The 14558-nt window shown below is 36.0% G+C and overlaps 1 protein-coding gene and 2 pseudogenes across 1 annotated transcript; 2 read left to right on the top strand and 1 right to left on the bottom strand.

Moving 5' to 3' along the window:
- The first annotated feature begins 325 nt into the window (after positions 1 to 325).
- LOC104102962 (anthocyanidin 3-O-glucosyltransferase 2-like) lies at positions 326 to 4088 on the top strand. The gene is made up of 2 exons (XM_070181255.1): positions 326 to 596; positions 2138 to 4088. Exon 2 carries the CDS (start codon positions 2354 to 2356, stop codon positions 3791 to 3793), a length of 1440 nt encoding a protein of 479 aa, XP_070037356.1. The 5' UTR covers positions 326 to 596; positions 2138 to 2353; the 3' UTR covers positions 3794 to 4088.
- Positions 4089 to 4736: 648 nt separating this feature from the next.
- On the top strand, positions 4737 to 5327 carry LOC104102963 (UDP-glucose flavonoid 3-O-glucosyltransferase 6-like; annotated as a pseudogene).
- A 345-nt stretch (positions 5328 to 5672) lies between these two features.
- On the bottom strand, positions 5673 to 11314 carry LOC104102964 (UDP-glycosyltransferase 71E1-like; annotated as a pseudogene).
- Between the last annotated feature and the right edge of the window lie 3244 nt (positions 11315 to 14558).

Here is a 14558-nt window from a genome sequence, read left to right as displayed (position 1 = left end):
AAACATTCATCAAAGATCTAAGAGAACCCTTGCGACCCAAGGGAACTGGACGTAGGTACCACACCGGCATTGAACCAGTATAAAAAGTGTTGTGTCTTCTTTACCTTTCTGTTCATTTAGTTTTTTTCTACTGAAATAAATCACTACACAAAGTCTAGTTGACTAAATTCATACTTAGTCAACTAAGATTTTTTAATCGGTTACAATTGACCCCTCTTGTACTTTCATGATTGAGAGTGAATTATATATGTTAAAAACTGAGAATGGTCCCTCCCCTTGAGTGTGCAAATGCAGAATGAAATATATGTGCTGTGCTTGTTGTGTCGTATGTGATATGTGTATGTGAGCAGATAAGAATTTAAGAGGTGGCAAATTTTCCTTGTACCTTTTATTTTCTTTTTGTAAAAATTTTTGTTTGTAGTTTTCTATTTAAGGGGGAAGAATTGTGTTAAGCCGTGGTGGATATTCCTTTTATTGACATTCATGGTGGTAAAATCTTGGCAAGAGACTACATATATTTTTGGTGAACTGATCCAAAATGTCAAGTATTGGGAGGCAAATATGCGCAAAAGAAGGCTATCACTCATTCACTAATGGTACTGTTTCTTACCGTACTCATTTTTTGGCCATCGATTTCTAGTTTAGGTGGAGGTGGAGGTAAAAATTTTAACCATGGATATGTGATAAATGTGCGTATGAAAGATATATGTGTTGTATTATTTGATTAGGTGTAAACATTGGAGAGACTGGTTTTTTAGCCGGAGGTGCCACTATTTTTCTTCTAATATTGCTATTTCCTATTGCCTTGATGTTTCTTACATTAGTTCTGTTGTATACGATGAAGAAGATTATTTATTTGGGCTAGAGATTGACTGCTTCTTTGTTTTGTACAATCTCATGGGATAAGCTTTCTTTTTCCATATCTTATTATATTTCTTACACAGTATAAGAAAGAACCACAAATTTGTGTTAGAGATGAAATGAATAGAGACCACATAGCAGCTTCTTTTAGATAAAAGAGGACAGCGTTTGTATTTTGACTTGTAGATGTTGGTTTACCTTTAAAAAAACAAACGAACCGAAGTATAATGGAAGGTAATTCCAAGGGGTATTATCACTTTTAGCCCGCGTCATAAATTATTTATATTTGGTAGCCGAAAAAGTATATAAAATTTGTATAATTTTTGTATATAAAATACAAAATGTATATATATATATATATATACAAAAAATATACAAGTTTTATTCATTTTTTTGACTATTATTTTTATAGCGGCTATACAATGTCATTTTTCCAAATTTTAAAACCAAAACAAATGTAGATGGATAAATTTAAACAGTTTTCCCTGAAGTATTTTGATGCATAGAATCTACTAGATCGAGATTTAATCGGGTCAAGGTCAAGGCTCCGCTACTCTATGCTAAAGCTCCATAGGGATAATTTTAATACATTTCCATTAGTAAAGAAGTAAATTTTAACGTATTTACTAATAAAGAATACTGAATGCCCCAATGCCGTGACTTGCACGGTATTAATAGGCATGAAAGTTGCTTTCTAGTACTCCCTCCAGTAGTAAATGATTATTTTACCTTTGGCACACCATTAAAAAAATACGAACTTCTAGAAAAAAAAAAGATGTATTCACTAAATTAATATTAATTAATTGTTACCCTGACACATTGAAATATGTAAATAAGCACAAATTTTGAAAAAATAAAATTAATTTCTTCTTGATTATGTAAATGAGCAATAGACCACCAAACCAAATATCTCTAATGGTGGAAGCTAGTAGGTAACTGAGTAAATGATCAAGAAACGTACAAGAAAATCCGTACACCATTATTTACAAAAATCAAATATATATATATATATATATATATATATATATATATATATATATATATATATATATATAATTTAATTAAATAAACTTAAGACATCTTATTAAGGTTTGGCTTTAGACTATTAATTTGGTTGAGCAGAACTTGTCCTCTTTCGATGTATCAAATCAATCGTTATTACTGATGTCATAAAGAAACATTACATTGTTTGTCTTTCTTTCCTATCAAAATTCATACTGTTATACACTGCATATAACACAACATCTGATCCTAATTGAATATTCTTACATTGTAGACCAACTTTAGTTCAAGGAAGTTGCTTCTCACCAAACCAGCAAAGCAGTGACATCATTCAGGTTCAAACAAATCTTGAATCTTATTCTCCAAGAATAATATAACATTATATAAACCTCCAATAACTGTGAATATCTTAGTAAGAACCAAAACTCCCACTGAAACATAGTCAAGAGTTTTCAAACATCCCTAAATTCCAGTAAAACAAGAAAAGGAAATGAAGACAGCAGAGTTAGTATTCATTCCTGCTCCTGGGATGGGTCACCTTGTACCAACTGTGGAGGTGGCAAAGCAACTAGTCGACAGACACGAGCAGCTTTCGATCACAGTTCTAATCATGATACTTCCTTTGGAAACAAATATTCCATCATATACTAAATCACTGTCCTCAGACTACAGTTCTCGTATAACGCTGCTTCCACTCTCTCAACCTGAGACCTCTGTTACTATGAGCAGTTTTAATGCCATCAATTTTTTTGAGTACATCTCCAGCTACAAGGGTCGTGTCAAAGATGCTGTTAGTGAAACCTCCTTTAGTTCGTCAAATTCTGTGAAACTTGCAGGATTTGTAATAGACATGTTCTGCACTGCGATGATTGATGTAGCGAACGAGTTTGGAATCCCAAGTTATGTGTTCTACACTTCTAGTGCAGCTATGCTTGGACTACAACTGCATTTTCAAAGTCTTAGCATTGAATGCAGTCCGAAAGTTCATAACTACGTTGAACCTGAATCAGAAGTTCTGATCTCAACTTACATGAATCCGGTTCCAGTCAAATGTTTGCCCGGGATTATACTAGTAAATGATGAAAGTAGCACCATGTTTGTCAATCATGCACGAAGATTCAGGGAGACGAAAGGAATTATGGTGAACACGTTCACTGAGCTTGAATCACACGCTTTGAAAGCCCTTTCCGATGATGAAAAAATCCCACCAATCTACCCAGTTGGACCTATACTTAACCTTGAAAATGGGAATGAAGATCACAATCAAGAATATGATGCGATTATGAAGTGGCTTGACGAGAAGCCTAATTCATCAGTGGTGTTCTTATGCTTTGGAAGCAAGGGGTCTTTCGAAGAAGATCAGGTGAAGGAAATAGCAAATGCTCTAGAGAGCAGTGGCTACCACTTCTTGTGGTCGCTAAGGCGACCGCCACCAAAAGACAAGCTACAATTCCCAAGCGAATTCGAGAATCCAGAGGAAGTCTTACCAGAGGGATTCTTTCAAAGGACTAAAGGAAGAGGAAAGGTGATAGGATGGGCACCCCAGTTGGCTATTTTGTCTCATCCTTCAGTAGGAGGATTCGTGTCGCATTGTGGGTGGAATTCAACTCTGGAGAGCGTTCGAAGTGGAGTGCCGATAGCAACATGGCCATTGTATGCAGAGCAACAGAGCAATGCATTTCAACTGGTGAAGGATTTGGGTATGGCAGTAGAGATTAAGATGGATTACAGGGAAGATTTTAATACGAGAAATCCACCACTGGTTAAAGCTGAGGAGATAGAAGATGGAATTAGGAAGCTGATGGATTCAGAGAATAAAATCAGGGCTAAGGTGACGGAGATGAAGGACAAAAGTAGAGCAGCACTGCTGGAGGGCGGATCATCATATGTAGCTCTTGGGCATTTTGTTGAGACTGTCATGAAAAACTAGAATGGATGGCGTAACTGGTAAAGTTGCTGCCATGTGACCAGAAGGTCACGGGTTCGAGCCGTGAAAACAGCCTCTTGCAGAAATGCAGGGTACGGCTGCATACAATAGACCCTTGTGGTCCGGCCCTTCCCCGGACCCCGCACATAGCGAGAGCTTAATGTACCGGGCTGCCCTTTTGTCATGAAAAACTAATTTAGCAAGAATAAGCAGGAATTCATGCCTAAACCAGTACTATCATCAATGTTGCATCATTTCCTTGAATAAAGTAGAGATGCACGTACTGCTTTCTACACGATATCATGGTTTTTACTAGTGTTGTCCAAGCTTCATAAATTCCATAAGAGAACCATGATATAGGACTGCACCTCAAATATTGATTCACACCCTTAAAATGATAAGATGATGTAAGTGCAAGGAATCAGTTCCTAGACTGCAATTATCAAATTTTCTTAGTCAAGAAACAATGTCTTTTCTTTTCCTTTTCTTGAGGAATACCATATACAGATGCATACACTGCAGCTTAAAGAAATTATACTACAAATATCTTTCTTTTATGATAAATGTCTATGCCAATACACTTACCTTGATGTTTAAGGTTAAGGAGTTAAGGCGTGAAGAACGGACATGAAAAACTCTCAGTTTCAAGTTTTCCATTTCATGGCAGTGTCCCCTCACTCTAACAGATGACTAAGTGGATTAATCTACCAAATGACAAAGCTTCTCATAGCTAGAGAAAAACATCTCTTCATTACAGTCCTTATATATAATCAATCTTTCTTTTGACACCACGCTCAGTTCCTACATCCCATCAGTCTCTAGAAATCCAAACAGCTCGCAAATGAAGTTCATTGAACTCGCTCAGGACGAGTCCATCTTATAGTTACTCACTAACAACACTTTCACCACATTTATATCCAGTCACAGCCCTCAAGTCAAAAACTCTATGACTCATATTCTGAATTCACGATCGACTGGACTTGCAGGTTTCGTGGTTGACATGACGTGCACTGCAATGATAGACGTGGCTAATGAATTTGGACTCCCAACGTATGTTTTCTATGCTTCTGGTGCTTTCATGCTCGGTCTTCAGCTTCATTTGCAGAGTCTAAGGGATGATTTTGACAAAAAAGACAAAGCTATTATCATGAACACTTTCTTGGAACTCGAATCTCGTGCTGTCTAATCTCTCTCCCTCGACGAAAACATCCCACATGTGGACACGATCGGACCCTTGCTAAACCTTGATAATGATCACAGTAACAATCGAGATTCATATCAACAGGAAATTATCAACTGGTTGGATGATCCACCCGATTCATCGGTAGTACTCCTCTGTTTTCGGAGTGTAGGAAGTTTCAATGAGGAGCAAATAAAGGAAATTGCATATGCTTTTGAGAACAGCGGATGTCGATTCTTGTGGTCGCTAAACAAGCCTATTTCAGCTAAAGATGCAATTTTTCCAACTGATTATGAAAATCCAGAAGATGTTTTGCCGGGGATGGGCACCCCAGAAGGCTTCCGCCACTGCTTGTGAGTACAATAAATGTTAACAGTATCTTTTTTGTGCTACAAAGTAACATATAGCTGATCAAAAATTATTTTCCGATTATTTGAGGTTAATGCAAATAAATAAAACAAAAGGAGCCATTTTAAGGTGCAAATGCACTGCTCTTAGTAAGAAAAGGAACTATTATTACTGCCTTTGGCCACACTAGACGGCAATTTAACAGAGATGTGGTGATTGCCCATTTTTAAGTTATTGCCCACAACCTGCTCGATAAAACGTCCAACAGAGATGGAGGAAGAGCCACCTTCCTTTAGCGCCAATCTGCTCTTCTCCTTCAGGCTCCATCAGCTGTCTTATTGCACTCTCTATCTCCTCCGCTTTAATTATATCCGTGTTGCTCCCTCCGATTTTATAATCCATCTTAATATCCACTGCCATACTCAAATCCTTCACCAATTGAAATGCATTTGCTTGCTGCTCTGAGTACATTGGTCAAGTTGCTATTGGCACTCCGAACCAAATACTCTCCAAAATCGAATTCCATCCACAATGCAACACAAATCCGCCCACGGCACCATGCGACAAAATTACCCCTTGGGGTGCCCATCCTATCAACATTCCAATCCCTTTCGTCCTTTGCAAGAATCCTTCAGGCAAGACATCTTCTAGGTTCTCGTAGTCACTTGGATACCATGAATGTTTTGGTGGTGGTTTCAGTAGCGACCACAAGAACCGGCACCCACTGTCCTCTAAAGCATTTGCAATTTCCTTAACTTGCTCCTCGTTAAAACTTCCTGATATTCCAAAACAGAGGATGGAGTTTGCTCATCTAACCATTTGATAATTTCATGGTCAGATAAATCGTCGTTATCACTGACACCACTATAGAGGTTCAGCAATGGTCCTACCGGATAGACGGGTGGAATTTTCCCGTCTGAAGAAAGTGGTTTCAAGGCATGAATTTCAAACTCTACAAAGGTGTTTACCAAGATACCTTTTGTTTCTTGGTATCTTTGGGCAATATCAAGGAACATAGTGGAATCAGTGGCATGCACCCACTAACACCGGAAATAATATTTTAAAAAACACATATATATATATATATATATATATATATATATATATATATATATATATATATATCTATCTACTATATTAAAAACACGAAAGTTTTTAACGAAATATTATTTACTTTTTTTACCCTTTCAGTAAAGTTCACATTGAATAAAATAGTAATTTAAGTTATTTGCTTAATATTTGGCAATAGTTATTTTAATTGATTTCCTGCTATTTAGGAGTAGTAACCTTTTAGGTTTAGTTTTTTTTTTTTGTTAATGAAATAGGAAAATTCATATATTTTGGAGTGTTAAATATCTCCTTTTAGGTTTACGAAGGTAACGGTATCAAATTCTTGCGATTCACATTAGGTTTCGTTTGCTTTCTAATTTTATTTATATTTAGATTTCTCCTTTTAGGTTTAGGAAGGATTTTTATTTAATAAAATTTAGTGTTTTTTTGGTTAATAAAGTTTTGATAAATTAATTCTTTATAAATATATATTAGGTAAAACACGTGCATTTTGAACTCAGTTTAGGAGTTTTTATTTTTTTAATAATTCTTTTGTGATTTTTAACTATACATAATGTGATTTTATATAACTCTTTTTCTGTTTAGAATTGTACACACGAGTACTTCTAAAAAAGAAGTTACATTCCAGTTGTCATCATCAAAATGTTGTTGTTCAGTAGCAACTACAAAATTAACGGTTTTTATGTTCTTTTTCTTTGACTTTGAGCAAAACGTTTTTGTAGTTGAAGTTTACATTCACATATTTATATTAGTAGTTATATTTTGTATTCACGCATTTGTATTCATATTTTGTATTCACGTATTTGTAGTAGTTAATTTTGTATTCACATATTAGCAACAAGAAAAAAAAAATTCTATTTTTTATAAAATTAAAATAAAATCAAATATGACGAGTAGTGGGATCTGGAACTACACTTTGGCTAAACCTTGGATATCCAAGTGGATTACCTTTGGGAGTTAAGTCGAAGATCACGAAGAGTAAATGCGATTGCAATTTTCTTTCATAATGTTTTCTTATGGCCTCACTTCTGAAACTCGACAAAGCTGCCTACCTTTCTTTCAATACTTTAAAATGGAAGTACATCGAGTATAGGACTTCCTTAATCTCCGTCCAAACGGATTTGATTTCTTATTTCATTCCTTCTCTGTTGCCGGAAACATATCAAGATCAAGGATGTTAAAAAGGCAGAGTCAACCGATAGATCAAAGAGTTATTTTTTTCTAAAGTGACATTCTTTCTTCTATCTATCTTTATTGAATTATGAACTTCAGGTGTTTATATATTTCAATTAGAAGCAATAGTTGAACTAGCATAATAAAGAAGCTAGCAAAAGGGTGGGCTCAGAGTCAGATTCGGCCAAGTAAACCAGTCTTCTTGCATCTTTGAAATTGACTACGCATTTTATCATATGCGTTTTTAGCCGTAATGGTTAACCCATACCTCTTTACTTTGGTATTCTTGATTGTGAATCTTGGTTGAACTTGACAGTCGCCATATTACGTCAGACTTTGTGTTTCAACCTTTTGTCAAGCTATTTCTTATACTATTTTGTCGTGCTCCTATATAATAAAATACAATATAATTAAAATATTTAACGCGGTACACGTGCAACGTACGTACACTAAATCTAGTATATATATATATATATATATATAATGACACCCCTTGACTTCCGGTGAACATTTATGTTAAAATCATCCCGTAGTCTCTGCATATGAAGGTGAAGTCCAAGCATGGCTGCACTAGTCATGTAGAAAACATATGTTGGGAGCCCGAATTCATTGGCCACGTATATCATTGTGGTACACATCATGTCTATCACAAAACCGGATAATGTTGTTGTTTCCGATTGTAGAATTTGAGCCACAACTTGTCTGGCCTGAGGCTTATGGCTATCAACAAAGCCAGAAAAGAATGTATTGCTGTTGAGGAGTTGCAAAGCGGATTCGTCTCGTGGGAGTTGTGTGAATTTCAATCTTGATGAGCTGAAATTAGTATTTGAGGAAAGTGATTGGATGTAAGGATTGAGGTTGGGGTTGAGGTTCATATTCATGATAAGGACAGTGATGGAGAGATGTTCCTCTCTAGCTATATGAAGCTTTGACATCTCTACTGCGGGTACTAGGTGACCCATTCCAGGAGATGGAATGAAGACCAACTCTGTGATTTTAGTTGCATTCATTGTTTGTTGCAAAAATTTGAGCCTTAAAGCTACAGATTTCAATTGTGATATTTTAAACTTGGAAGAGGAAGATGGGATTTGTTATCAGTGGGTGTGGTCTTATAGCAGCTGGCAATAAGGCATATATGTGAGGAAGATTTGAAACCATTGTTGAGTCAAAAGTAGAGATATTTGGAGTTCAAGAGTATACTTGTCTTGGCAATCAAGAATGGCAATGATGTCATGCCTTTGGTCATAAAACAATTGCAAGAATATTAAGGGAAAAACTTCTACAGCCTATTTGGATAAGGAGTTCTATGGATAAGTTGGCAGGACTTGCTTGTATAGAATTTTCATCAATATGATAAGTCGGCAGGACTTGCTTGTATAGAAATTTCACCAATACATTTTTGCTCCAAAATTTATCCAAATTTGTCCTAACCAATTCCAAATTTGATACCTGATCTCTAACACAATGAATTTTTATCCTATAATGTTTGGTCTGTTCTTAGGAGAAAGCACAAGAATAGAAGAATGGCTGCTTAGGAGTTCTGTAGAATTGAGATTGATGTATCCTTAGTAATGGCTTATATGATATTCGGAGTAAGGAGGAGATAGAAGAAAGGTAACTTAGCAGGTTTCTATAGGTGGGGCTGCTGATCAACTCTGGGATTTTCTTGTTATGATTGTATACATTCTTCCCTTGGTAATAAAATTTTTACTTACCAAATAAAAGATATCCGATCTCTAATACTAATCCAATAATTTTTAATGGTTAACATTCAATCTAAACCTTCAAATCCACTTTGTTTAGTTCAACAATTTTTTTTTCAAACTCAAACAAACCCAAACGACAGTATTGTTCAATTATTCTTCAACCGAACCAATTCAAATATCGATAGACAATATAAGCTCAATGAATGTTGGTTACTCAATTTTAACCACAAATAGGTAATGCAACACTATCCTTTTGAACCTTGAGAATGTATATGAAGTTTGTTTAGAACAGAGGAGTACTAATTTGCCGGACTAAGAACATTGCTTATCATGTGAGTTTAAGTTTCATGCATTGACAGCGTAAAGAAAACTATATAATCAGGACATATTAAGCAATTATAGATAAATTTCTTAATAAGAATTAATTGATAATGTGGTGAAGGCGGTATTTAGCCTACTATTATAAGTTAAAATCCACTTGTTATAAGAAAAATTATTACTACATCATGAGTGTATATAACTTAAATCCGTCCCATGAAAATTCTTACGAAATGTTGCTGATGAAATCCTCGATCAGAAGTCGCAAAGATGTATAAGATGATCCACCTTCCTCCATGGCTATTCTGCTCTTCTTTTGCATCTCCTTCACCTTTTTCCTCACTTCATTCTCTTCACCATCCGCCATAAGCTTCCGTATGGCGCCTTCAATTTCCTCAGCAGTGACAATATCAACTGGATTTTTCCCTTCAAAATCCTTAACATAATCCATCCGAATCTCCACTGCCAATTCCAATTCTTTAACCAACAAAAACGCATTCATCTGCTGTTCAGCATAAAGTGGCCAAGCAGCAATTGGCACCCCACAACACACACTCTCCAGTACAGAATTCCACCCACAATGCGACACGAATCCTCCTACAGCAAGATGTGATAATACGGTCACTTGAGGCGCCCATCCTACGACTTTTCCAATCCCATTTGTCCTGTCCAAGAATCCTTCGGGCAGTACTTCCTCAGAATTTTCATAATTTCTTGGCATCTCTACTTTCCCTTTTGGTGGTGGCCTTCGTAACGACCACAAGAACCTGTGACCGCTGCGCTCTAATGCAATCGCTATTTCTCTGACTTGCTCAGGCTCAAAACTACCCAATGTACCAAAGCACAAAAACAATACAGATGACTTCGGCTGATCATCCAACCACTTGATAATACTTTCAGTTTCCGGTTTGTTATCCCCCTCTTCAGAATTGGCAACAGGATGAATTGGGTAAATTTGCTTAACAACTTTAGCATTTGAAAGAGACTGAAGAGCAAAAGATTCAAGCTCAGCAAAGGTATTAATAATAATACCTTTTGTCTCTTTGAAACGACGGATACCATCGAAGTACAAAATCGAGCTAGGTGTAATAGATTTAACTGGTCTAGGTAAGATTTTAGCAGGATACTGATTTTTGAATCCAAGAATTGATAATTCCTCATTAGACTCGGAGTAATCATACTTGGAAATTTCGTCTTCGTTAGCATTACTCCTTAGAGCTTCAAAATGAAGCGATAATGCAAGAAAAGCAGTAGCCGATGTAAAGAAAATGTAACTCGGAACACCAAATTCATTGGCGACGTCAATCATGGAAATGCAGAACATATCAAGAACGAACCCACAACAGCTATTATTAGTAATGTTGCTACGAACATATTCTCTTACCTTTGATTTGTGACCGTCGACGAAATCATACAAGAATCTGTCCTTGTTAGACAAGAGTTCAGCAGCTGTTTTTGAGTCAATTGAAACATCTACAAAGTGCAAACGGGAATGAGAAGAGAGTGATTGAAGATAAGGTTGAACGCCGAAATCGGCAGGATGTTTCATTATAAGGAGAGAAATGGAAAGACGTTCATTTGTATCAAGAATGAGTTTGGAAATTTCAACAGCGGAAGCTACGTGACCCAATCCCGGGGATGGAATGAAAACTAGCTCTGGTTTTTTTGTGTCCATAGCGCTGTTATCAGCGTATTAGGCAGAGTACGACGAATTCTGAATCTTTTATTTCAGCTATAATTAAGTTGTGAGGAATAAAAGGAAATACGTGGGATAAGGTTGTTCACTTGAAATTTGTATTTGGGATAATTATATAAACATCCCTATTGTCTTTGAAATTATGGAAACCTCCCTTAACGTTTGAACTATTGGGTAACACAACTATTACCCGTGTTTTAGGTGGGGGCATGAAACAAGGTGTTTTATCTAACACATGGGTGAGACATAAGTCCGGCGAGAGTCATAAGTCCGGCGAGAGTCATAAGTCCCATGGTTATTTAATTTTAATATTTTATAAATTAATGTAATAAATATATAAATAAAAATATATTAAAATTGGAAATTTGTAAAAAAAATTATAAAATTAGTAAAAAAATGTATATATCTATTATAAGCAATTAGAAAATAACCTTTGAATTTTGAGATTTTTAATTTGAGAATTTACTATGATTTAAATTTTGGATATTTAAGTTTTTAAAAAAGGATTTATAAGCAGTTTTGACTCAAATTCTAAAAGGTTCTCGAGGCTTATCCCCAAATGAACGCCCAGAACATTGGTACTTACGCCTAGACAAATGACCAAAAGATTGAGGCTTACGCCCCATGATATTTATGCCTCGCCAGTAAGCCTCTGTGGGTTTTTGGTATGCCTCGCCCTAAGCTCGCCGAGAAATCGTTGTAACGACCTGACTTGTCGTTTTAAGAATCTATGTGACGTTCAACGACTTAAGGTCCCGACCAATTTCGTAAAATGTACTATGACTTGCGTGTACGGTCGAGTTTGATTTTCGGAAGATTCAGAATTTAATTTAAAGAACAATTCTCATTTTTTAAGCTTAAATGGAAAGAGTTGACCGGAGAGTTGACTTTTGAGCAAATGACCCCGGAATAGAATTTTGATGATTTCAATAGCTCCGTATGGTAATTTTGGATTTAGGAGCATAACTGAGATTTTATTTGGAAGTCCGTAGTTAAATTAGGCTTGAAATGGCTAAAATAAGAATTTAATTTTGGAAGTTTGACCGGGGAGTTGACTTTTTTATATCTAGGTCAGAATCCAGTTCCAAAAATTTTCATAGCTCTGTTATGTCATTTATGACTTGTGTGCAAAATTTGTGGTCAATCGAACTTGATTTGATAGGTTTCAGCATCGAATATAGAAGTTGGAAATTCTTAAGTTCCTTAAGCTTGAATTGGGGTATGATTCATGGTTTTAGCGTTGTTTGATATGATTTGAGGTTTCGACTAAATCCGTATGATGTTATAGGACTTGTTGGTATGATTTGACAGGTCCCGAGAGGCTTGGGTGTATTTCCTTTTGGATCATTAGTCAAGAGACTAGTAAGGCTAAAATATTTGGGAGTGTGACCATGGTCAATATCGGGTCAAGACGTCCTCTTTTCAGTATTTTGAGTGCGCGAGCAGGTCCGTAGCATGTTTTATGATTGAAATTCATATAAGGTTTGTGTCCGGACGGTTTCGAGTGAGTTTCGGATGGTTAACGGATCAAAATTTGGACTTAAACAGCTACTGAAAATTTCTGCTGCTGGAAAAATCGAAGGCTGAGGACCGGTCGAAGGCTAAGGACTGATCGACGGCTGAGGACCGATAGAAGGCCGAGGACCGATCGCACTCTGAGGACCGACCGAAAGTCGAGGGCCTAGGCAGAACTGTAAGTTATAAAGCAGGGGACTTTGTCCCATTTTCTATTTTTGTCAAATTGGAGCTTGGGGAGAGGCGATTTTTAGGAGATTTTAAGAAAAAATATCGGGGTAAGTGTTCTTAACTCAATTATGGTTAGATTACCTAAATCCATCATTTGTTTTCCCCATTTAATTAATGTTTTGAAATTGAAATTTGGGAAAATTTTAGAAATCTCATAGAAATGAATTTTTGAGATTTAGACGTCGATTCAGAGTCGGATTTGAGTGAAACTGGTATGGTTGGACTCGTAATTGAATGTTTTATCGGATTTTGTGAGTTTTGCCAGATTCCGAGATGTGGGCCCCGCAAGCGATTTGTGAGTTAAATTTCGAATTTTGTTGGAAAATTAGTATTTTCATATGGAATTAATTCCTATAATTTATATTCACTGAATTGAATTAATTTGGTTAGATTTGAGCTATCCGGAGGTCACATCAAGCAAGAAGACGATTTTGGAATATCGGCCTAACTTCAAAAAAAGGTAAGTATCTTGTCTAACCTTGAGTGGGGGAATTACCCCTTAGGCATTGAGTCTTATGTGAAAATTGTGTAATTGAAAACCTACGTACGCGAGGTGACGAGTACGCACTTAGTTTATATGTGCAAATTACATTGGTTGAAATTCGTAGATGCCCGTATATATTAAATATGAAAATTGTTGGAACTTAGTAAATCCTTGATTTGAAATGCCTCATTCCTTGTTTGTTGAATTTGTTTTTATATGATAATTTGGTGTGATTGCCGCTTTGATTGTTATGTGAATCCCGTGTTTTTTTTGAGTTGTTATTTCCTGAAGATAATTTTATTATGAATTTTTCAACTACAAACAATTAATGAAATTTGTGATATGTTGTAATATTTGAGCACTTGATGAGCCATTTGTGATATGTGACCACTTGATGTGCAATCGTTGAAATCATATTTATTTTGGGACTATGGAACGGTATTCCGGGAGATCCCCCTGCCTTGCATATTTACTTTGGGACTACGGAACGGTATTCCGGGAGATCCCCTTGTCTTGCATATTTACTTTTGGGACTACGAGACGGTACCTCGGGAGTGCCCTTTTGTTGATATTTTTCTATGGATGCACTTGCCTTTGGTTATTTTGTTTTTCCGTGATTTGTAAATTATTGTTTTTTCCGGTGAGTATTAGTTGACTTTATTATTATGTGTTTTGTGCTCCTTGTTGTATTGTGTTGGCTTGAGCTTTTTAGTACGAGACTCTGAAGATTTATATTTCTGATTTTTACTGATTTTTGATGACTGAATTGTTTTAAATAAAAGAAAAATTCTATTATGTTTTAAATTTATAAGTATTACATACAAAACAATAGTTTATTTGATGCTTTAATTTAAGTGCAAATGTCATTTTCTTCACTCAAACTATTTCTAAAGTAAATTGATCGTGCAGATTCTTTTATGTGTTGATATTTTTGGCACGTGAGTTGTCCGTGCAGTTGTGATAGAAACATGGGCACGAAGTGCCGTGAAAATATAAAAGTGGGTTGAGACCCATATTTTTATGAATATGAAATGAGGTGTCACGAG

This window comes from Nicotiana tomentosiformis, chromosome 7, assembly GCF_000390325.3.
Source record: "Nicotiana tomentosiformis chromosome 7, ASM39032v3, whole genome shotgun sequence".
Classification (NCBI taxonomy): Eukaryota; Viridiplantae; Streptophyta; class Magnoliopsida; order Solanales; family Solanaceae; genus Nicotiana; species Nicotiana tomentosiformis.
Note: the sequence above shows the minus strand (reverse complement) of the source record. Positions and strands in the feature narration are given on the sequence as shown.

Bases quoted from the DNA above. Each gene is read 5' to 3' on its own strand.
- LOC104102962 (XM_070181255.1), top strand. From the start codon at position 2,354: ATGAAGACAGCAGAGTTAGTATTCATTCCTGCTCCTGGGATGGGTCAC.